At 37.4% G+C, this 26,555-nt stretch overlaps 1 protein-coding gene across 1 annotated transcript in view; it reads right to left on the minus strand.

Moving 5' to 3' along the window:
- nav1a (neuron navigator 1a) overlaps positions 1-26,555 on the minus strand; it is a 161,180-nt gene that overhangs the window by 117,088 nt on the left and 17,537 nt on the right. The window contains 3 exon segments of the mRNA XM_058762850.1: positions 2,526-3,290; positions 16,275-16,363; positions 18,270-19,121. Of these exon segments, the coding sequence (XP_058618833.1) occupies positions 2,526-3,290; positions 16,275-16,363; positions 18,270-19,102 (1,687 nt within the window). The 5' untranslated portion in view covers positions 19,103-19,121.

A 26,555-nucleotide genomic window follows, 5' to 3' on the forward strand; every position in this document is an offset into this window, starting at 1 on the left:
GTCTTATTGTATCATTATCACCACATTCTACTTTTCTTTTTTGTAGATCAGTACAAGCACAGTAACCTCACCCTGAATCCGACTGTCAGCAGAAATCATGTCCAGTGCATCTACTGCACTACTAACCCAGACCAACCAGCAAGCTCAAGCCAGATGGAGATGGAAATGATGATGATGATGAAGATAGCAGTAAAGTGCCTCTGGTAAAGAGGCTCTCAGCTCTGAGACACACCCTTCACCAGCAGAATAAGACACTGAGCACCAGTTGTCTCAAATTTACTTGCTAAGTCCTCATTTTATGTCTGTTCCAGTAGTGTATATAGTGTGGATTAAAAATGAATAACAATATATATATATTTTAATTACTTCTGTAATTTAACAAATTTTGAAAATAAAATGAATATTCAATGCAAAATAATAGAAGGTTGGGCTTGATTTCATTCATTCATTCATCCATCAGAAAGAAAGAAAGAAAAAGAAATATCAGTAACTTTTTACTGCACAATTTTAAACTAAACTACTAACATTACTGAATGTGGCACTTAAATTGTCATTATCTTCATGCTTAATTAATCCTTAAATCCAAAAGCTGTGGTTTTATTTATTTAAAAAGAGTTTTAGTGCACAAGATTGGATATTTGGTTTGATAAAGCTCTTATCAACACAAGTAAGAAGCATCTGTCAAGTTCCTTAAGTATTTAGAAGACATGTTGGGGTTTTCCATCTGATCTTAGTAGTGATTCTCTTAACCTTCTGCTGGTGGCTCTCAACTGTCACTGTTTGATACCAAAGGATACTAAGCTCTTAAGCAGAATGTTTCTTTATTAGTGGAGAGTGGAGATATAATTTGTATAATTATAAAGATATGGCTTGACTTGCCAGTTATACTGATTTCCCCAACCTTCTCTCTGTCATTTCCAGTCTCATCTCTGACTATAATTATCATTCAAATGGTAAAAATATCAAAAGTAAAACAGAAAGAAAAAACATTTTGCATTGGGCAGTACTTTTTCAACAAGCAGTGTCACAACAGCACTAATCAGAGGAACGGAGTCTTGTGTAATTGAGCTTGTATTGTGGGGTTAAAAGCAGAGGAAGGGGACAAGCAGCCCTAATACATTCAGTCACACATGCATAACACAATGTTTCAAACCCTGGAGGGAAGCTTTGAACCTTTGCCTGCACAGCTAACCCCGATGGACAGCACAAGCTAAAGGAATCAACAGTAATGTACGGCGGTCAAGAGGTTGAAAAGAATATCAAATCCAGATCCTCCGTACAATATAACACAATTTTCTTTTTTCAATTCCGCCCACCCCCACCCCTCAGCAGGTGCCGTGCGGCAAGGTCAAAACAAGCTCCAGGGAAGGAGAGGAAATGAGTATAGCTAACAGACTGAATTCCATTTTCTCATATCTTAACTCAATGGATTCACTTTACACCACATCTCTCTGGCCACCCTAACATTAAAAAAGCAATACACTGAACCGCTAGCTAGGCTATTGTTCAAATTGTTGAGAGATTGTTAATAGCTAATCATGCTCAAATCATCACTTACTACATTAAATATGCGTTAAAGTACTATGCAAGGGAACATAGCTGATCAATCCCGTATCGCAAAGGTAAAAAGCTAATAAGTCACCGCACTGTTAATGTATTCTTAAATAAAAACAAAACACACAATGTTCATGTGTCGGTGCCATCTCATTCTGAGTCACTGACCTTCTCAAAGAGTGTGACACCCCTATTATTCTCTTTTGAAGTCCCCCGGTAACAGAAAGAGGGAGAGGGAAGGGGAGAGAGGAAAAGAGAGGGAGACCATCTGTCAACTGCCCCAGAGATCAATGGCACCAGCGGCAAGGCTAAATATGTTGCCCACCATGACTTGAAAACAATTCAACCCAGCGAGGTTTATTTTTAAGTTTCTGTTATGACATCAAGCATGATTTATTTTACTGTTTCTATTGTGAGCTTGCTCACGTTATATACAATAATGCATGCTGAACTGAGATGTATCAATGATGTAGAATTGGTAAAATATCTTCAAAAACATAAGTGAATCATCCAAGCCATCCAAAACAGCTAAGGTGGCATAGTCTGGAGATTAGGGCAGTGTGTCAGCTCTGCTACAATGGTAAGGCAAATATACCCCTGGATCAACCCCCTTCCCCCCGATTGGAGCGCAGATTGGTCTCACCCAATACGTGCACAGATGCAAGACATGAGCTTGCAATGTAAACAAAAAGGGATGCGGCGATTGTTCAATGAAACCACACAGTGTTTGAAATAAAGCGACATTCATAATCATTTACATGCAGATGCAGCTTCAAGCCAAGAATAGATATGAATAAAGTGTGCATAGTTATGTGAGCAGCACAGGATGAATAAGAAATACAAAGCAAGGTGGTTGCTAAGCAAGAGCAGGGCTGGGTTGAGCTATGGAAGTGATACTGGATCTGTCAGCCAGGCAGCATTGCTCATTCTTCGGCATTGCAAGCGGATTAGTGGATCTTGTTATTACTTACCCAACATCTGACTGAAGAGAAGCTGCTCCAGGTCCCCAAGTACCGTTACAACCAGTTCAGGGTCCACCTTTAGGAAGGTCTTGTCCCCTTCCTCTGGTTCTGGTGCATCTTTGCCCCCTCCGCCCCCTCCTGGGGTGGCTGCCCCTGAGGTACCACTTAAAGTTTTCTTACCATTAGATTTAGCTTTGCTGGACAAGATCTCATCATCTGACTTGCCGTCATCTGCCAGCTCTTGAGCCTTGCTGATGGGTTTGACCTCAGCGTAAGGACCCTTTGGGATCCGACTGGGTTTGCCCAGTTTGGAAGGTGGGTTAAAGGGTTTTGGCTTTCCCTGAAACAGTGAATGCTCTGACTTGGAAAGGTTCTTGGTAAGTGGGATACCCTTGCCTGTACCCCCTCCGGCATCTTTGAGTTTGCCGGACTTGTTCTGACCTGCTCCTGGCTTTTCCATGTCGTCCGACCACTTGGGCTGGTACAGGTGCATCTTCTTCTCGGCGTCTGTAAGCACGCATAAATTGGTCAAGGATTTTTGCTTGCGCAGGTTACTAGGCACTGGAAGACGACCCTCAGAGTTTCCTGCTCGGTAGACCTTTAGCTCAGCCCGAGGAGTAGCCTGTGGGAGCCCTGACTTGCCCCTTTTCGCAGCCATGCCCCCAACTCCGTTGGCTCCTGCCTGGCCCTGGGGGGTCTTGGCTTTGGACGTTTTGTCAGCTTCAGTCTCCAGATCTACTCCTTGTCCTCTTGGGCTACCCCCAAGCATTCCTCCTGCGTGAAACCATGTAAAAGCATCAGTGAGTCAAATGGTTTTACAATCGAGCAAAAGAAGAGACAAGGTGCAAGGTCTACAAGCTTTGTCGCTTGCTGCCAAATCCTTATCACAGTGAGAACTATCTCTCCAATAACACATACAGAAAGACCAGTCGCTAGATCCTGTATTGAAGAGGTAATCCGTATGTCTGGTGTCTTTAGCATGTAAATCCAGCATCTGGCTCCTCTCAGTTAGACTGCCTCAGCTGCAACTGCTCTAGTGCTACCCAGTCACTCATTTTCTCTCTCTCTCTCTTTCTTTCTCTCTCCTCTCTTCAGCAGAGTGTCTCGCTGCTTTGCTGTGCAGCAGCAGAATGACAGAGAAGACAGACGCAGGAACGGTCCCTCCCCTTGCTCCCCCGCGCTCATTCAACCACACACACCCTCCTCCTCCCCCTACTCTTCTGGCTCTCTCTCTTTTCCTCTTTCTCTGTCCAACACACCCACTCTAAAGATGCTATACTGTTCCCCTGCACAAGTGTTACAGTATGAAGGACCTGTGATAAATTGCAGTGTCTTTTTAAACAGTTGCCTGCCAGCATGCTTCCTCTGCTGGCCTTCTTTGGTTCACTAAAGTGCTCTGTTATCATAAAACCAATAATGTTTTCACTGCAAGGATATAATCACCAGTAACATCATGCTGTCAGACTTGTATTTAATTTAAAAATTGAACTTAAATGACTTTAGGATACTCTCTAGAAGCTTTGGGGGAAATTATTTGCTGTTCATTGTCAAAATGAATCTTAAACTGTTTCTAATGGATTTGACTTGAATCATTAAGTTGCACAATGTGGCAGAAATCACCCATTTAGATAACAAAATTTAGTCAGACCTTTTGGTGTGAAATGAAAAGTTCTTTTTTTCCTTATTCTCTAGTCATATCTTACCAGGGGAACCAAGTTTGCCAGGACAGCCATTGGTGGGCTACATGACACTCCAGGCTGCGACAAGACAACTAGGCCTTGGTTCTGATGTGCCACACTGAATTACCCTCAATAAGTAAATATTGAGCTTTGGAAGGAACAGCTTCCGTTTTGTTAGAGGATGGACCTAATTTTTCACCAGCTTTGGGAAGGGGATGTCACAATAATACGATGCACACAAGACCACACACAGTTCCTTCCTCCGAAGCCGAAAGGGATCTAGGCATGTTTGAATCAACTTTGAGAGTGCTCTACTTAGTTCTGTCATTTCAACTCAAGAAGGCCAAGCTCTACCAAACAGACTATCCAAGTGGAAATAACTGACCTCTTACAAAATCTTAGCTCAAGGACACAGTGTTGATAAAGCAGGATTAAGAGGAATAACTCAATTTAGTACTCTTTCTGCATTATTAGTAGATTTGAAAGCACTACTATTGCTCTTTAAAAAGATAAACTCAAATGTCTCAACATTTATCTGTCATTGAATCAATAGGCTCAAGTAGAGTACATGCTTTCATGGTGGTGCATTACCTTATCCATTAATATGCTGGTGTTAATACCTCAGTTTCTTCCCATCATGCATCGATGCACTAATTCCTGATGGCAACTTAAAACACAGTACTGAACAGAGTCGATAAGAAAATCGCTGAACCAACGTCTATGAAAGTTCCCGGAAATATGTGTGCAGATTTTGGCGGAAATCCAAAGGGCAAACGGAAATATTCAAATGCAGCAAATAGCTTTAAATGAAAACACTGTTGGACCGTTATGAGCAGTATTTAAAAATATCTCATTTGCATACCAATGGTCAGTCAGTTATTTTTATGACAATTTGTTTCCAAGACCTTACTGAAGACCATCAAAGCTTTAAAAAAAATTAACTACTTTTCCACCATATTTTCTGAAGAAATTTCTACCAAAATGGTCTGGCTGGTTTTAGCATATTGCTATGTAGTTGCCATGTTTTGGGTAGTTGCTTACTCAAAAAGCCCACCATAATGATAATTTGGTCTCTAAATACGGCTTTATTTTTTCATCAAAAACTAGCAACATATGATTTGAAGTGTCTTTTAAGTCCATCTTGCAAACAGTTCAGGACAAGTTACACAAAGACTTTCCACCAAATGTGTTAACCTCTCTTCATATTTCTAATATCAGCCTTTATACAAGGAAGCAAACTCTAAACCAGCAGGCTAGTCCAAAGTTCCTCCCAGTAGACACATTAATGTCACACCAGACATAAAGTGGAAGGAATAACGCACAGAGCTGGATCTGTTCATGGGGGAGCCCTTGCTTATAAACAGCACTCTGTTTTGAACATGGGCTCAGGATAGCTCCACTCACGTAAAATTCACCACAGGCCGCCACCTCGTCTCTCATTCGTGGGGCTTCAACACTGAGCCGACTGTCTGGTGCTGATGACCCAGACACCATTGCAAAATTGCTGGACAAACTTCAGAGTTACTTGAAATTTAGCCTGAGTCAAATATTCAAAGTGCAATTATTCGTCCTATTTGTCATTTTGATAAGTTTCTGAAGAGACTGCTGTACAAAAGGTATCTTATCTAACATGTCTCAAATGATTTTAAGTGAAAGGAGTGTAGACTTGCCTTTTACCCACTAAAAGGCCAATTAAATTGATAAAATAAAATATTATCATTAGATATATTAAAATTAGCTGTTAAAAATATTGTTTAAAATAAATCTTCAATTTATCTATAAATATTTCTATTTGGTCCCACTTTAGTTAAGTTTATGTTTAAGTGGCCTTAACTATTATGTCCTTACATTTAATGTATGTATTGTGTACATTGTACTTATATTTTAAAAATAGCTGCATGTAAATACATATGTAATTAATTTCTGTAATTACATTTATAATTACACTTTTGACCCATCCCTTATCCCACCCTTAAACCTACCCAAACCACCAAACCTTACCACTACCCCACCTCTACAGCAGTACAATATGAACAAAATAAGTACATTTTTACTTATTTTACTTTTTTTTTAATGTACGTACATAGTAGTTAAGGCCGCTTAATATAAAGTGGGACACTATTTATGAAATATTTACAGGAGAAGTTTTGGTATTCCATGTTGACTTGAACCTTTGTTTACATTTGTCTGTTTTTTTTATGTTTTTTTATTTTTTTTATAAATAATAAAAATTGTTAAAATACAATTTTATTTGTTCTTTGAAATTACACATTTATTTCAGTGTTGCATTTGCCATGTTTTTAATTTACTAGCAAATTCTGAGTGAAAATGGTTTCAAAGTAAATCCTACACCATTTTTTTTCAGCGTATTGTTATGTCTTGAAATATACTGCAATTTCTCTATAGGGACAATAAAGATACCTACTACAAAAAACAATTTTCCAGCACAAGACTGTACTAGAAGCTTTACAGAATCATTTCATAAAATTTATTTGATAATAAAAGTAGCTATCACTGTTACCATTGCCGTAAGTGTCTAAAGCTCACAACATATGGAAGCAATATAATGAGGAAAGGAAACAAAAACAAAGCTTTATGAGGTGATAATATTATGCTTTCATTTCATTCAGCTTTAGCCACAAGTTGTGTCTAAAATTTCCATAACACTCGGTTGACTAAATTTATGTTTACAGTTTCTCAGTTGTTAGACCTTTCTTAAAAAATCTATTACTAATGGCTAAACTACACCACACCCGAGTATGACTCAGTCCAAGGGCCAAGCTTTCCAAACAAAGCCACAGAGACCAGAGGAACTAGGAGGAAATCCTCTTTACAAGCCAAACTAAAGCTGGACCATAGATTCATGGCCTCACTTGCATTGGCTACCTACTCATGTGTTCTCATACAGCCGTGTGTCACTGAGGAGAATTCCTGTAATATCCTACACGTACTACTACTCCCTCACAACATTTCATGTCTTTAAGCGATGACTATGATAGGAAATAGCACCATTTCTCTCTACTCTCCCACTCAGCAGAGTAAAGTGTTAACTGATCATGCCATGGGTCTGCTGTCTGTTTTCAAATAAACTACAAACTATGTTCTACTGAATTCAAAAGTACAGGATGACTTTAGAGGAAAACACTCCCACAGGTCGCCAGGCAATGTTCTGAGCCAGAAAACAGTTCCCTTTCCAAGATATGAAGACAATTCTTCTTAAGACAGCTGCAATACAATTATATAATTGTAGACTCATATGTAAATATATATTACGGATTATTAAAGAAGCCTTTATGTGTGTCCTTATGTCACTCTTATACAGTAGCATAAAATGGAAATGATGTTAATGGCTAATCATATCTGTCACTGAAGCATTCTTTATCTTGCTTTATCAAACAGAGGAAGTTCCCATCTGTGCATGTGAGTCCTAATGAATTATCTCTATCTGGATTGAAATGTCGTTGTTTCTGCAGGCCAGTGAAGTGAAGTATGCAGCAAAAAGGGAAAAGCTGGTCTATAAGTATGCAAGATAGAGAGACCCACAAAGAAAACCCTAGCTACTGTATGCGCTAAAATCACTCAGAACACAGTGGCAATCATATAGCTAGCGATGTTATTGTTAATTAAAACTATTTTTGTTATTTAAAACAAAGCTGCATAGCATACGATAAATTTATAATATAAATATTAGATGAAAAACGTAAAATTAAATGAAAATAAAAAATCTTGCCTTGGTAACTAGACTGTAAAAATGTTTTTTTTTTTTTTTTTTTTTGGAAAGCTGTACATAACAGATTATTGGAGTATGTTTTATAAGAAAATACTATTTCTGACTTTCTACTTAATTTTATGTTTAATTCAGTGTTATTTTTTAATTATTTGTTACATTTATTAGTAATTTCTTACACCTATTATTTTAGTTTAATTTAGTTCAATTTATTACACCTATTTTTTTAGTTAAACAATAAAATTAAAGTTTATGCTGAAATACTAAAAAACAAAAACTAACAAAAATGGCAAATGCACTTAAAAAATATAAAATGTAGACAAACTGAAAATATAAAAAAGATTACTAAAATAACACTGCACAAAGCAACACTCTGATACAACAACACCCCTGACATAAAATAGCACCTTAGTAACCACATAGCAACACCCTGGAAACCACACAGCAAAAATAAATAAATAATAAACTTACAGTGCTGCTTGAAAGTTTGTGAACCCTTTAGAATTTTCTATATTTCTGCATAAATATGACCCAAAACATAATCAGATTTTCGCACTTTGTCCTAAAAGTAGACAAAGAGAACCCAGTCAAACAAATGAGACAAAAATATTTTCTTTGTCATTTATTTATTCAGGAAAATGATCCAATATTGCATATCTGTGAGTGACAAAAGTATGTGAATCTCTTGGATTAGCAGTTAATTTAAAGGTGAAATTAGAGTCCATCTGTGCAGAGGTGTTGTCAGTCAGTGCAATGACTATAAATATCAGTACATGACCTGTTTTATTCAAAGAACAGGGATCTATCAAAGTCTGATCATGTTTGTGGAAGTGAATCATGTCACGAACAAAGGAGATTACTGAGGACCTCGGAAAAAGAGTTGACGTTGCTCATCAGGCTAGAAAAGGTTACAAAACCATCTCTAAAGAGTTCGGACTCCACAAATCCACAGTCAGACAGATTGTGTACAAATGGAGGAAATTCAAGACCACTGTTACCTTCCGAGAAGTGGTCGACCAACAAAGATCACTCCAAAGCAGAACGTGTAATAGTCTGCGAGGTTGCAAATGTTCCCAGGGTAACTTCTAAGCAACTAAAGGCTTCTCACATTGGCTAATGTTAATGTTCATGAGCCCACCGTCAGGAGAACACTGAGCAACCATGTGTGCATGGCAGAGTTACAAGAAGAAAGCCACTGTTCTCCAAAAAGAAAATTGCTTGCTAAAGATCATGTGGACAAGCCAGAGGACTATTGGAGAAAGGTTTAATGAATGGATGAAACCAAAACAGAACTTATTGGTTTAAATGAGAAGCTATTATGTTCGGATAAAAGAACACACTGCATTCCAGCTCAAGAATCTCATCCCATCTGTGAAACATGGTGGTGGTAGACAAGGCTTGGGCCTGTTTTGCTGCATCTTGGCCAGGACAGCCTGCCGTCATTGATGGAACAATGAATTCTGAATTATAGCAGCAAATTCTGAAGGAAAACATCAGTCTCAAGAGAACGTGGGTCATGCAGCAAGACAACAACCCCAAGCACACGAGTCATTCTACCAAAGAATGGTTAAAGAAGAACCAAGTTAATGTTTTGGAACGGCTGAGTCAAAGTCCAGACCTTAATCCAATTAAAATGTTGTGGAAGGACCTAAGCAAGCAGTTCATAGGAGGAAACCCACCAACATCACAGAGTTTAAGTGGTTCTGCACTAAAGAATGGGCTAAAACTCCTACATGTTATTGTGCAGGACTGATCAGCATTTACAAGAAACTTTACCTTCAGTTACTGCAGCAAAAGGGAGTCACACCAGATACTGACAGCAAAGAGTCACATACTTTTGCAACGCACAGATGTAACACTGGATAATTTTTCTCAATAAATAAATAACAAAGAAAATATTTTTCTCTCACTTGTTTGATTCAGTTTTCTTTCTCTACTTTCAGGACTTATATTAAAATCTGATAATGTTTTGGGTCATATTTATGCAGAAATATAGAAAATTCTAAAGGGTTCACAAACTTTCAAGCACCACTGTATTAATTACAAAGCAACACTCTACACTTTTACAAATAAGGTTTCCTTTAAGGGTTTTACAGTGATGTCATAGAAAAAACATTGTGGTTCCCCAAAGAACCTTTCAGTGATCAGTTATTAAAATGACTGTTTTTAACATAGTTTGAAGAACTTTGATGAACCTTTTTTCCACTATAAAGAACCTTTTGTGGAATGGATGTTAAAGGTTCTTCATGAAACCATCAATGCCAATAAATAATTTTCATTTGTAATACTCTAGCAACCACCTAGCACAAAAAAATAAATAAATAAATTGGAAAAAAAAAAATTAAATAAAATCTCTGAGAATGCCTTGGTAAGTACATTGGAACAGCCTTCCATACGCCTTTGCATTGTTAAAATTACATCTGCAGTGGCAAACACCATATTTTTTTCCAGAAAACACAAAAACCTAGTTAGCATGACAAGTGTCCATGTCAAATTGAGCGCATGGCTACACAGCCACACACAAACAGACAACGCTCATGTGACACTACCATTACACTTGTCCCTCCCTGCATTAGGGCAATTAGCATTTATAGTGGCTTTAGCTTGAGGAAAAAGCTTCCCAAGAGCACCTGTTTTTCAATGCCCAGCCTCATCCACTGGAAACATTATGATTCTATTTTAAGAAATGAATGTTCCTCTTTCTTTGTACAAGCAGTCCATGTCAGGGTTTATGAGGTGCATTGAACTTTTCACAGAGCATCTAAGCTTTGAAACGGGTTCAAAACTATACTTTTCAGGAAGAAGAACGCGCATTAAAACAGTGAACGATTTGTGTGCCAAAACAAACGATTAACAAGCAACAGGGATGATTTGCTTCAATCTGATTTTGGATGCTTCTGGATAAAAGTGCTAAAAGGCTTTGCTGGCATACGTTCATCACTATGGACTGTATGTGTGTCTGTGAAGCAATCCATCTGGGTTTTTAATGTCAGTTCACATGCATTCTACTTCACTGCTGATTCTCAAATTCAGCAGACAAAACGTGCATGCAGGAGAAGTCAATCTGGAGAGCCAGATTTAAAAAGAGGCTAGTGCTGATTTGTGATTTGCCTTAAAACCAGCGGGTCAGTTTTTGCCTCCCTCTCCTTGCCATATGCTAAATATTAATTCGGCCTTGATCTCTGCAATCTGTCAAAAACCTGTAAGCATGAACGCTAAAGATGTTCTTCCAATTAATTGCCATAAACCAGATCTGGCAGCTTTTGGTCTTCTATCCTGGAAGCATTAATGAAAGCTGCCATAAGCATTTAGACAATCTGCTCCTGAACAAAGGGATTACACTTCATATAGACGGGTCACACAATATGTGACTATATGGTCATGCTTATGGACTGAAAATTGAATGTTCAAAATGGATTTTGCATTTGTAATATTATGGAAGATGAAATCCACATCAGCTTCTGAGACCACAACCTTGCGCTCAACCTAATTATTTTGTTAAAGGTCCACTAAGTATATTACTTGATAATCCATACATTATTATTATTATTTTTTTTAGAAAAATCATATTAAAATGTGAGCATCAATTATGATCCATTAGGATTTTGAGGAATGTTTATTGGTTATCTCTCAATCTTCATTATATTGCATTGCATTAATAAAAACTACAGAGACTAAAACTAATCATTTAAATATAATCTTACTAAGACAACTGATATTTATATGCATTTTATGTTTATATCTGTTATACTGTTATAAAGATCTCATTCATTTAAATTACAAGTGATCATACTTTTTGCCATATAAATATGTCTCTGCACCAAATTGTATATTTTTGCTCAGTTTGTAGCATGCTACTGTACATTGTTGCCACAGAACAGGATATGACCTTTGAGTTTATTCATCACACTAGAAATTGAAGGTCATGTTGAGTGCACAGAATTGTGGGATACAGTGAAAGTATTCAATGCATACCAAAAATGCCATTCTTTGCATAGTATGCATGCTATTTACTAGTATGTGTAATATGAAATTGTATGTGTCAGATACTGCAGTATAACATGCTAGTGTATGAGATGTGGTGTTAAAAATTGCTTCCAAACTAGTTTTTCATTGCACCTGAAGTATCAACATAGAATTAAGCTAATTAGCTAATTAAGCTAAGTTCATTCAAAATGAATTTAAATGAAAAGATTGTGTCAACACCTGTAAAATCGCATTATTGTTTAAACATTTTGAAACTTTTTTGAGGAAAAATTAACCACAACAAATGTTATATAAAATAGTGAATTTACAGTGTAATAATTTATATGGCAATAGTAAATAATACAATGATTGTTTTTTGTACAATCTTTCTTGCAAAAACATTGTCAGATGCTATTAGCTTTTGAAAGGTCAAAAAAAAAAAAAAAAAACTTTTGAAAGGTCATGAATTAAGAAACATGCTTTTTGCAGCTAAATTGTGTAGTTTTAGCATCTACCAACAGATGTAAACTGCTAACCAGAAGAAAAACCTGGCCTACTAATTCTGAACATAACCATGTTTACATATTGCCCACTCTTATACAGTACAGCAGCCTTATTGTAGGCCAAAACCTGGAAACAAGGTAGCATTTAGCACTTCTAGCGCCACCATCCTAAATTCAGTGGGTTTTCTAAATAGGTATTTGGTCAAGATATTTTCTTTTCTTTTTTTTTTTTCTACAACATTAAATACATCAGTAATAGCCACTTTTGGTGTTTTTTAAAAGCTTTTGCTTGTCTTGAAAAAAATGGCTAAATGGGACTCCATCAAAAAGCATCAGACTCTCTGCTGCCCCCAACAGCTCTGGAGATTGTCCATATGTTTACTAACAAAGTCTGTCATGCAGTGTTGCCAACTTAGCGACTTTGTTGCTAGATTTAGCGACTTTTCAGACCCCCCTAGTGACTTTTTTCCAAAAAAGCGACTAGTGACAAATCTAGCGACTTCTTGGACAAACCTTAGCAAGTCTCTGTGATGGCTGGTACTGCCGCAACGGTGCGAGGTCAGCACTCACACACCTCTTTCTCTGCATCTGCTCTGTTCAACAATCGGCTGAGAGGAGCAGAGCATTCAGTTAAAATAGATATGTTGCTTCTCTAACTTTACATGCAAATATTGCTGAAATCACAGTTCAGGAATTGTCTTATCTTGCGTGTATTATTTCAATTATAAATTAAGATTTTTGTGCAGACTAACTTCTTGGAATGGAGAGCTGGTTATGAGATCTTAAAGGGCTGCATGTCAGTAACTATTTCATATTTATCCAGTTAACTGACAGCAAAAACAACAAAATATGTAAAGGAAGAAGTGAGAGAATCAAAACACATGTTCAGTGCACTTCTTGATTGTGTTGTGATGTTTCATTGTAATTATCTCATCTGCTTGTGCTGGATGTTGACACATCGTAGTCATAAATAACTGCTGTCTCTGCCTACGCTGGTAGAGATGTGATGTCTCTGTGTGTGAAAGATGAGGCAATGTAATGTGTCAGCGTACATTTGTGTGTGTTTGTGCGTCGACCATCTGAGGTGAAGGCAGCCGGCAGATGTTGAAATGGGAAAAGTGTAATTCAATCTGCAGATCGGCTTTTGTCGATTCTCAAGGGTGGATCTGATCTCAAACCCGATGAAACCCATGAGCCCACTTACTATTACGCTTATGCTCTCAGATCACTCATCACTAACTCACACACTCAGATGGTTCATCGCTTATAAACTCACAGATCACTTATCACCAGCACACACTTAGCCTATACACACATTATCAGACAGCTCAATGCTAATACACACACACACTCTGACCACTCATCACCAACAGACAAACATACAGTACATACGCTCAGATCATTCATTGCTAATACACACAACTCTTAGACTACTCATCATCACTATTATACACACTCTCAGACCATACATCACTAACACATACACCGCTAATGACTCTGGACCACACGCTACTGAACCTTCCTTCTCTCCTGGAACTTCACGTTGAGTTTTTATTCATCAAGGATGCATTAAATAGATCAAAAGTGACAGTAAAAACATTTATAATGATACAAAATATATCTATTTCAAATAAATACTGTTCATATCAAGTACTTTTAAAAATGCATCACAGTTTCAGCAAAATTATTAAGCAGCACAACTGTTTTCAACATAACTGTTTCTTGAGCAGGAAATCATCATATGATTTCTGAAGGATCATACGACATTTAAGACTGCAGTAATGATGCTGAAAGTTTGGCTTTACATCACAGAAATAAGTTACAATATAAAATATATTGACATAGAAAACAGTTACTTTAAACAGTAATAATATTTCACAATATTACTGTATTTTTTATCAAATAAATGCAGCCTTGTTGAGCATTGTTGCGTATCGTGGAAGCAAGGAGAACGCAGGAGGCATGAAATAACTAAACTCAGGTGCAGGGGATTAATCAATTAACTAAAAAAGAAAAGGAAAAAGACCATAATTACAAGGAAAAACAGGAAAAACTCAGGGCAAAACAAATTCAAAACAGACCATAAACATGACAAGCATAAGAGACTTATTTAAAAAAATCTTACCAACTGGCAACGTTTGAACTGTAGTGTATAATCAACATAATTAAAGCAAATTCATCATGCCTAAATAATGACCAGTTAATCTAAATATCAGTACATCACTAAAAAAAAATAAACTTCCTTCTGCAGGGAATTTTTACACAGTTTCCATTACAACTGGAACTTCTGTAATGCTCATCAAGCTTAGGTCTGTCTAATAGTGCTGTTATCTGAATTATTCAGAAAAAGAAAGACTATAATCCTAAAGTACAGCAAAGACCTGTTTAAAAGCACATGTATGCACATAATCTACACTGTAAACCTCCAGGTTATCAACAGCAGCATGTTAAACCAGATATTAAATCAAATTCAGCAACAGCACACCTGATTCAATTTGTTAAGTTTTCTGAAAAAAATCAAATCAAACATATGTCCTACAGTATGTGAAACATCTTAAAATATGCAGTCCAAATGAACTATTGGTGCATAAACACTGTGAACATGAACACATTAGATATATAACCTACATACCTTACTGAAATTACATTTAAAATAAAGGTTCTTCGATTGTTTTTTACAGACTTGTGAATCAAGAATCACTGATATACTTGTTGAGCAATTGCTAGGTGGTTGGTAGGGTGTTCTGGATGTTTGCAATGATATTCTGTGCAAACGCAACACTTGCAAGCTACAACATTGTCTTTGGAGTATAAAGAGTTTCTTCTATGGCATCAGACTGTAAAACCCTTTTTGTAACCTTTACATTTAATAGTTTAAAGCATAAAAGAGCCCGTACAGCTGAACTCTCCATCTACGGTTGGGGGTGGTCTGGTTGGCATAATAAAGCCTGTCTGAGTGAGGGTCAGACTAGGCCAGTGTGTGTCAGAGCAGTGGGGTGAAGACTGTCTTTGTGACTGCTGTATTCACTCTCTCTGTAGGGAATGGAAAACCTGCAGCCATCACTCTCTTACTGCACTACGCACCCACCACCACGGGCAAAAGGGCACTTAGAGATGGAGAATTAGGCCAGAAAGTAGATGAAGGACAGATTTAATGCGTTCTGTATTCAACTTTTAGGATTCCAATCAAGCCATAGGAAAGATTTCATACTTGTTCTTTTCTTTAGCTGAATCTGTCTTGTGGAAATGTTGCAGATAAACGTAGCCCAAATCTTCCCTCATGTGTACCACATATTTGAGTTTGAACAACAAAACTTGCATTGATTCTGACACTTTAGATTCCAATCTGGAAATGTTTGGAATTCTTAATTTGAATTAAATCAGATATGCAACAATGTTTTTTGTTTGTTTGTTTTTTTTTGCAATGCGACTTTAGTGTGAACAGTCATGTCAGAATTCATGCCATTTCAACTAAACCTAATGTAACTGCACACCTGATTTACCTTGGCATGAATTGTAAGATAATTCAAAAATCTGACTTTATGAAATATTGCACAGAGAGGAACTGTACTGATTTAAAATATATAATGATGTCACAAATGTGACTATTGCTTCGAACTGTGTCAAACACATGTATTAGCTAAATTTGACATTTATGAAAGTAGATTAAGATGAATATGCCAGGCTGTTTTATGTATGTAGTTCAGTTCAGGAGCATCTCATATTGGACATATTTAAAAGGTCACAAAAATTCAAAAGGTCAAAATTGGGCACTTTGTGATGTGTACATAACCTAAAAACATAACTGGTCATTTAGATTAATATTAAAGTCTATCCAAAAGGTAATATAACGAGAGTCCAAATGAGAGTGCCAACAACTCACCAGCATTGAGGTCATCACAGCAGACTTCTATTGAGTCAGAGGAACAGTCGCTGAAGTCATCCAGAGATAGATCTTCCTGAATCTGCAGTCTTCATAAAATGAAAAGAATAAGTAAATTAGACACAATGCTTGCTCTTTCCAAGAACCTCATAACCAAAAACCCACTTGGAAACATGTACCAAACATTCATTGAACGCCAGCCTAGAAGTTTAGACGTGGCATAATTCTTGGTGTTTTTCACTAACTGTTAACAATCTAGAAATACAAATTTGAAAATAATCAACGTTCAGTGCTAATTTCAGACAGTAGCTTTGTCCCTGTAACGTCTGGTTTATATTCAGCTACGCTAACATGGCAGTCGCCCTGATACCAGTGTATCCCGTGCCCACCGGGTGTCCGCTGCACTGAGTCATTAGAGCAGATAATTCAGAGAGTGTTCGCGCTGGCAGGAGAAGCTTTTTAAGCATCTACTCTGCCCCAGAATTCCCAGCAGGCATACAGAGGGCAGGAGCGACACAGTCTCTGAGAGCAGGACAGAAACTTAAACCGCATGACTGATTTGGCGCTGGAAAGATTACGAGTGGAAAAGGAGGCTAATCTGTCAGCGTAAATGATGGACTGTCATATTTGTCAAAACTGGATGAAATGGGGAGAAAAAGAGTTAGAGAGCCAAAAAAGAGAGAGATTGAGCTGAGCACAGACATATAGGAGGACAGACAGAGAGAGGAAAGACAAATTATGCAGCAACAGAACTAAATTGCTAGAAAAGTAACAAACCATGTAATACAATATATATGCAGCAGTTAAAACAAGTTAAGACAATTTTGAAAACACTTGAAACGCTGTTAAAACGAATAAGGTTTCATTCAGTTTGTTGCACACTAGCTTGGTAGAAAGATACAGTGCATTTCCACTGATTATAATTTCCACTGTCTATCATAACAACAAAAAATAGTTTACTTTTTTTTTTTTTTTTTTTGATGTTTCACACTTGAAAGTTGTAGCCCAGAATCATTTATTCAAAACATATCCTAATGTAATCCTGGGTTATCTTGAGTGAGCTTGATCTATCCTGAATTAATTAAACCTGACATTTGTAAACCCTGGGTTAATTATCTTATTTGCATATTTACATGGTTAACAATATTATATGCATTAAATGTAACTGTCTTGCATAGATGACCTCAGTGGGCAACCCTCTTGACCATGGATTTGACTGTGAGCAGGACTTCTTATTCCAGGTTTAAAGTGAACTCTCAGAAAAACTACTTTTTGAGATACAACAATCTAGACCATGGGAAGTACCCTCTTTGTAGTAGTACCTTAAGTGTACATATCACTACTATGGTTCTAATATACATCTTTTAGGGCTATTCAAGGTCCCTTTAAGGATACTGCCCCAGTGACAAACTGCTGTATCCATAAAAGTACAATTTCTGAACATTTTTTTTTTTTCTGACAGTGTGGCACTAATTCCCTTTTAAAATTACAAGTGTGAAAAAGCACCGTTAATATGTTAGCCCAGGGTTAACTGAAAGGAATTTATTTGAGGTACACCTACTGTATGAAACCTTCTGTATCCTTGCTGAAAAGACCAGCATAGCTAGTCATTAGCAGATGTTATGTTTAATATATTGGTTTCAAAAGGTGCTGATGTCCCCTTTAGATGGCTTAACTAGCAAGCCCATCCTGGTCAAAAATCTTCACCAGAAAAGACATCATGGATAGTCAGTTCTATATGCTACACCAGGGATTCTCAACTCTTGCCCTTGAGGTCCACTTTCAAGTTTAGCTCCAACCTTGATCAAACTCGCCTGTCTGTAACTTTCTAGTGATCCTGAAGACCTTGATTAGCTTGTTCAGGTGTGTTTGATTAGGGTTGGAGCTAAACTCTGCAGGAAGTGGACATTGAGGACCAGAGTTGAGAACCCTAGGGCTACACTATGCTGGTCCACATTAAACTAAATCTAACTAAATACATTTTCCATAACTTACCTGTATCTGAAAGGTGCCACAGCAGCCATGTTGACCTTTGGTAACTGTTTGGCTTTGAGCATCTCAACACTAGAGGTTTCCTGTTTCGGGACTGCAGTAGTCTCAGGGGGTGGCTTCTGTGGGACCTCCGGACTGAGGTCATCTGGAGTACACATCTCCTCATCTGAAAAACTACTGGAGGCACTGTTCTGCAGGGACACTCTCTCTCGACGGACTCTGAGGAGACCCGTATCTACGTTAGTGACCGCTGGACCAGGCCTCAAATTTTTGTTACTAAATTTGAATGAAGGGATTCCTGTCTTGCTTTGACTGCTTCCAGAAGCAGCACTCTCCTCGTGGCATTTGAGTTCTTCTGAGATCAAACTGTTATCGTTGTCCATTCGTCCCATCTGAGAACGAAAGATTCCACTCTGGAAGTTCTTGTTGCCATTGGACCGAAGGTCAAGCAAACTCTCGGTCTTGGACCCATCCATAGTACCCCTCGAAAGTGGGGACTCTTTCCGTCGAACTTGTGGACTGCTGTGGGCTGATCTAGAGTCTTGGGTCTGTGTTTGAGGACTAGTGGAAGAACGTTGACTAGGTGGACTGCCTCTTAGTAGCAGATGCTGGTTTCTGAGGGTGGTGTCCCTTAGCACGTCTCTGGAGGAGACAGCTGTAGGGCTGCTGCTACAGGAGGTTCTGTTGCTAACGGGGACATGTGTGGATGGTCTCGGAAGGCCACTGCTGGTGCTCTTGGGCTCAGGTTTTGGGGAAGGGAGTCTGGTCCTGTGCAGAGGGATGCCGGAGCCCGGCTGGGTCCGTGGAAGACTCTTCACATTCACTCCCCCACTCATGGTTGCACCAAGTCAGAAGCTGAAAAAAAGGGAAACAAACACCATGAGAACTAGTGATTGTTACTGAATTGCATGCACACTCTCATTCTCTTGTGTCCTCTTCATAGCCACTGGTCTGTCAATGGAAAACTCTTCAACACAATTTCAAGCTCAGTGATAACTTCACCTATAAAATTGATACTAATAAGGATAATTATACATGTAAGACACTTGTATGTACAGCATTGGATATCCGATGTATTATGCATTTTCTGGATCCATATCGGAGTTACAATGAAGAACGATTTCAACCACATCTGCAGCTCTATACATGCAGTTCAACAATATGACCATCTTTTAAAGAAGATTCAAATTGTAATCATTTTTTGAATATGTGTTACAACTGAACAATCGATAGGGTGAGGTGAGGGACTAGAAGTAATTTTTCTGTCATGTATGCTAAAGAGGTGAAAAATCTTTACACTTTCTGAATAAACTGTTAAACTCTTGTACAAACCAAGGCTTTAATAGCCTACAGGGTTTCTCTACAGGGGGTTCACAAACTTCTAGCGGCTCATGATGGAACCGCAGGGGGGTTCTCGACATTCCTGAGTAACAGAAATGCCAATGCTAAAGTGAATGTGAAAGGCACTGCTCAAAGTAGGTGGAAACTGTGGATTTTGGATGAAGGCCCATTTATATCTACCTGGTTCTGATGATTCTTTTTGTGAAAGCATCAATGCTAAGGGCCAGTTTTACTAACAGCTTGTGCCAGCACAAACCGTCTTTAGGCGTTAAAGTAGTTAGTACTGTCAGGTTTTACTAAAGAAGAGCTGAAAAGGCGTGGACACAGTTATTTTTGCGCCTGACCTTATTAAATATGCATTTGTAGGAGTTTCTTTTTCAGACACAAAATTTATGGGAGGAGAGTATTCAAACGAATCACACAATGAGATTTACTAACGTTTGAGCTCGTCAAATTACTGGCATTTGCGCCATTATTTAACGTAGAGAACCAAGAGCGCATGGTAGAAGGGAGAGGACTTTTTCCTTTTTTTATTAATTTATTTGGAATGCCAGAAGAACACATTATCCGAACACACAGTTTGCCAAGTCATGCTATTTTTAATTTGCTTCAGGAAATAAAAGATGACTTGGAACCCTCAACTAGGAGTCACGCAATACCAGGTCTATCAAAACTTCATGCAACCCTTCATTTTTTGGCCTCCGATTCTTTTCAATATACTGTGGCTTCTTTATTTCTTAATTCTTTATTTGCGACTACGTTCATTTGCTGTGCACTTGGTATATTGCGTTGGTCGATATGTAAATGAGATGTTGCGTCTGTGTTCTTTATTTTGCACGTTGTTAGTAAATCACCCAGAGAAATTTCCACACCCATCGGCGCAGTTTTGTAATTGCGCTCTCGCGCTAGTTTGCCCTGTTTAGTAAAACTGGCCCTAAATGTCTTAAATGCCCTGGGAGGGTGCAGAAATTTTTATTTTGTTATTCTTATTATTAAAATCTGTGAAAAGGGAATTTAAAAATAAAATTAAAATAAAATGAAACAATACAAAATTACAGCAACAACTAGGCTATATAAGAACTTTCAGTTTGATATTTCATAAAGAGCCTAGGAACCCCTGGCCAAAGAGTGTCAAAGAAAGAGAAATTAAGTCTCTATAGAAGCTCTGAGTGACAACTCTATCTAAACTGTACTCACAAATACTTTGTAAATTTCCACCTGTTGCATTTAAACACAAATGGCATGGGCTGTTTAACCAAATCTGGGAAAATCTACTCAAGAGCTTCTCTAAGCAAAATCCTGCCAAGGGGAAGGATTTGGCACGAGTGGTTAAGAGTCTTGTGAAAGAATACAGGAGAAAGGACAGTCGTTATTTGAAATACTTGCTTTAGAATCAAAACGAGTGATTATAACAATCTCATTTTCTTAATCCAACAAAACTCTTCCAAAATACTGTAAAGCTCCATCTGGTCACCAAAATAAATGTACTAGCAACAGCAATGCAGAGATTCACTGTGGTTCAGTCAAAGACCTTTAAACCCCTGCCAGTTCAGTTAGTCTGGCAGATATATCTGCCATTCAGTGCCCAAATGTCCTAAAGGCTTTCATCCCAGCCCACAGACTGGCCAAGATGGCCAAACCCCTCACTGTTTACTAACAGTCCCATGGTAACTATTGACCCTCAAATGTACAGGCAAAACTCAATCCATCAAAATCAGGGCTCTACAAACAACAGGCAATAGTGCTTTCTGGCAAATCAGAATCAGAGCGAATGTTACAACTCAGAGCCTGTGGGAGACCCCACGAGTGGTGGGATGCAAGCCGAGTCGACTGTGGCCTGAATTCAAGCCACAAACCAATCTCACATTGAAGAGAGGATGTAATACAATAGCCCTGCTTTAAAAGCTTCACACATTTTCAATTGTTAAACATTAAACTTGGGAATGATCAGTTTTCCCTCAGAGATCTGATAGCACCGTGACAGAATCAAAGAAAACAACTTCAGCTACAGGGAGGCATAAAGATTTCTTCTTTTCTTCATCTCTATCTTTTTATGCCTGCAATATTTAGCCACAAAACTAACCAATTACAGTTGTCTAATCAGCCAGCATAAAAAAGCATACAAGTACAGTAAAGTCAATTTTATTTAATTAAACTAACTTCACAATGACTTTATCAGTGTCATAAGCTACTAAAATTAAAAAAAAAAAATATATATATATATATATATATATATATATATAAATGTCAGGTTAGGTCAAGTTGTCGTAACAGCGCCATAACAGTGAAAATACCAAACAGCTTTTTTTTGTAGCCAAGATTTTAAAGTGTCTCTCCCTACGGTATACAGAAATGGAGTTTAATAAAATAAGCATTAAAAATATTCACTGGAAATTGAAAAGTGTAACAACTAGCCCCAGGCTCCACTATTTCTACAACTAGACTAACAGGAGCAGAGAACGTCTGATAAAACACAGCAAAATTTCATCACAGCCTTTTCCAAATTCTGCTGTAATGTAATTAGGGTTGCTTTCACCCACAGTCCTGTCACAGCAGGGCAAGATCCAGCCACATAAAGAACAATAGGAAAGATTTCACAAATACAATGACACATAAGAATAAGGCCATTGTTCAAACACTCTAATCCAATAAATAAATACTGGGATAAGCAGAAAATGAGCTTTCAATTCAAATTCAGTGAGAGCCAAGTGAGCTCTAATAGTTCATTTCATCACATGTGTCTTAGAAAACTGTGTAAGAGGTTTCAATTACCATAATAAGCAATATAACTCAAATACATCATATATGTATCTAAAATATTTAGTGTATCATTTAGTTGTTCAACTGTACAGTAAATCAATTGCTTAAAATGCTTTTAAGAGACAACATGAACTATTCCCCAATAAACGTAAGCAGACTGATACAAATTTAAAAAAAAGTTAACATTAAGTCTATCAACTGAAGTCAGCATTATGTCCAACATTAAGCGACACGTATTACAGAAACATGTAACCTTCTCCTAATGATTTTTACAAACAAATCACAATTCAAAAGCAAAGTGGATCACCAAAACAACTGGAAAGAGATGAAACAGAAACAATATCATAAATTATCATCTTTACCTGAGCATCCACTCTGACTTTGGCCTACAGCAAACTAACCCGATGTTCCTAAAGTTTCTTGAGCTTCTGCTAGAGTAAAGAGAGGCAAACTGAAAGAAGAGGAGACAGTGTGTCTACCATGTGAGTTCTACAGTCACATGATGCTCAAAACTCAGACTAAGAAGTTTGTTTTCACCGATTAAAGCATTAACAGATTGGCCTTTGAAAGCAGCTACTGGTTTCAATAGTGTTATATAACCAAATAAGGGCTGAGTGTCCAGAAAACTCTTACAAAATTTCACCATGCATTCAAAGATATGGCCAAAATAGTTGCTACAATTGATGTTTTCCAAATAGTGTTAGAATCTCTCAAAATCCTTCTTCCATTTTGTTACATCAATTTTTTTATAATTTACTTATAATTCTAATATCATTTACTTATAATTATAATATACTTATAATTAAATAATAAATAAATATCAAGTGTGTTTAACAATTATAATATTAAACAATTAAAATGTAACCTAATTAATTGCATGATGTGCAGATTAATTACGGTAATTGAATTAAATCACAAATTAATCACACAACAATTTGAGCTGAGAAATTATCCCCCAAAAGATAATCATTGCGTAAAAGAGAAAAGCACTAAAAAGACATTACAAAAAAATTGATTAAAGTGCTCCTATTATGCATTTTTGAAAATCACCTTTCATGTAGTGTGTAACATAGCTCTAAGTGAATGAAAATATCCTGCAAAGTTTTAAATCTGAAAGTGCACCATGCATAAAGTTATTTAGAGTCACTCTGAATCATTGAAACGAGTCGTTTTTAAAACTAATCCCAAGCCATTTCATGTTGACATCAACATGAAACATTAGCATATTGCCCTCCCACTTTTTGCGCGCGCAGTCCTGGGAAAAGGTGATTTTCGCGTTGGTCTGAATGAAAATGCAACTTCATTCTTTGCCACTAGGTGCCGCTTTTGGAGCGTTAAAACTTCACAAACAAATGAAATCGACCAATCACCGCAGATTAGTGTCACGCAAAGGAGGGGTTTGGAAAAATGAATCGTTGAGCGAATCGTTTGGGAGTCGTTGAGCAAATAAAGTAAAACTAAATGCATATTATAAGACAATGAAAGTGTTTTTTGACCTTACATGCATGTCAACCTGTTGATGGGGACTCCCAAAACCAAAATATAAACCTTTCATTACCCATAATAGGGGCACTTTAATGCATTTTTTTTTTTTTTTTTAATGAAATGATACTCTAAATATGAAACTAAAACTACCAATAGGTGGCAGCAAGTCACTGTCTTAATGAGTGAATCATTGAGTCATTCATTAAAATGATTCACTCGAATGGCTGATTAATTTAGAAATAAAACAAAGGACTGTTTGTATGAATGTCTCACTGGATCACTGGCTCATTCGATTCGTTTAAAAACGTGGATTAATTCAGTAATGAAACACTGCTGTTTGTTGCTCAGAAGTGCAAAACAGTTCTGCTGTGGAAATATTGTGACTTGCACAATTTTAACTTGTTTATTGGCTACCAAACCTTGTTTACTGGCTACCAATAGCCGCTCGCATCAAATTCAAGGTACTGATGTTTGCCTACAAGACGACAACTAGCACTGCACCAATATATCTAAACTCACTAGTTCAAACTTATGCACCCTCCAGAAGCTTGCGTTCTGCAAGTGAACGACGCCTTGTGGTGCCATCACAAAGAGGTACCAAATCCCTCTCACGGACCTTTTCCTGGACTGTGCCCAGCTGGTGGAATGACCACCCAATCACAATTCGAACAGCTGAATCTTTATCCATTTTCAAAAAACATCTAAAGACGTATCTTTTTTGCCAGCACCTGACCATCTAATACTAACACTTACTTATTCTATCTATTTAAAAAAAAAAAAAAAAAACCCTAGCTATGTGTACTGTGCTGGGCTAACTGAAACTTGTCATGGCACTTGTTTACTGCTGCACTCTCGATGGTCTCATTGCTTCTATTGTTCTCATATTGTACGTCGCTTTGGATAAAAGCGTCTGCTAAATGATTAAATGTAAATGTAAAATGTTATTGAACTGTTGTATAAAATCAATATCACATTTGCAATATGTAATATTGATTTTATACATTTGCATAATTTTTTGCCCTCATATCTTGAATATTATGGACATATAACTGTATTCTAATATACTACATTACACAGTCAGTCAGTCGTCCTGCATCATGCTCATCAGCAAATGCATGCAGTGACAGGTGTGGCCCAGCCAGGTGCGTTAATTTATGTGTTAAATCAACAGCTCTAGTATAATTGTGCTAGATTTAAAAAAAAAAATTCACATTCTACAATTCTACATCTACAATCACATTCATAATTATATCAATATTATTTTGTACATAATATTGAATACAATCTGTATACAATGCAGTGTATAATATGTACAAACTGATACGGCATATTTCATCAAAACACAGCTAGATGAAAGGTGTATTATTGACTCTGTTTCACAGGCAGAAATGTGGGTCAACACAATCAAGCTTTCAGGTTAGCAGAGACCAAAAAATGTTTGACTAATGACAGGTGAAATCTGTTCTAAACACTGTAGGCCTAAAGATGATTAATTGACATCTGGTAAGCTATTCTTCCTATATGTGGATTTACACTTTTTTGATGGACAGGATCATACATTTATCATTATTCTCACACAGCCAGGCTTTTGACAATGAGTATGAAGTGTGGACCAGTCTGCACCTTATTCTGGCTATGATTCGCCCACACTGACAGGAAGAGTGTGTCTGACCGACATGAAAAGTAGTCAATTACAGTTTTCACCAGTGCTGAATTACCCCTTTCAGAATCCCAAACGCAAGCAGTAGGTTATACAGCTAGGTACGTTTTGCCCACTGTTTTCTGAAAGCTACGTACACTCACCAACCACTTTATTAGGTACACCTGTTCAACTGATCATTGACACAAATTTCTAATCAGCCAATCACATGGCAGCAACTCAATGCATTTAGGCATGTAGACATTTTCAAGAAGCTCTGAAGTTTGAACCAAACATAAGATAGGGGAAGAAAGGTGATTTAAGGCCTCATTTACACTGCAGTTATTGATGCCCAATTCAGATTTGTTGAATATATCCAATTTTTTTTCTGACGACCAGTTTACATCTTCGTTTAAAAGTGACCCATATCTGATATCAGTACAGATTTTCAACTATCGTCTATCGTTACATGCTCACATGGCATTGCTGTGCTATGTGGTCACGAAAACGTATCGTTTGCAAGTGTTTTTAAGCACTGCTGTTTTAAAACAAGTGATTTTAAGCCACTGAAACGCAATCAGCAGCAAAAGAGAACTCATTTCGCTATATGCGCACGTAAAGACGGTGCTCGTAGAGTGTAGAAATAATGAACGGAGTTATTTTGCCACTTTATTGAACGGTTAAATATGTGTACTTGTATGTGTCAAAATGCCCGTCTTTGCAAGTATCCTCATAAACACAGTAATTTAGGTCTTAAGTGAGCGCAGACAGCTAAGAAAGAAAGCACATGTGTAATAGTATATTGGATCCAGGAAGCTCTTAAAGTGACAGCAGTCTGATATTCCTGCTTTCAATCATTCATGTTGATCAAACAACAAAAGAGAGAAAATCTCTCTCTGCTCTTGACTAAATCACTTTTATATCTTTAATTCATGAAGCATTTCTTATTTTTTTGTCCTATTGCTTGTAATTAGTTTCTTATTTTTATTTAATTGCTAACTGATTACTTGTCTTCAGTGAGCGTGTTTTTATTTTATTTTTTTTATTTAGGATAGTATTAGCTT

Source organism: Onychostoma macrolepis, chromosome 23, assembly GCF_012432095.1.
Source record: "Onychostoma macrolepis isolate SWU-2019 chromosome 23, ASM1243209v1, whole genome shotgun sequence".
Classification (NCBI taxonomy): domain Eukaryota; kingdom Metazoa; phylum Chordata; class Actinopteri; order Cypriniformes; family Cyprinidae; genus Onychostoma; species Onychostoma macrolepis.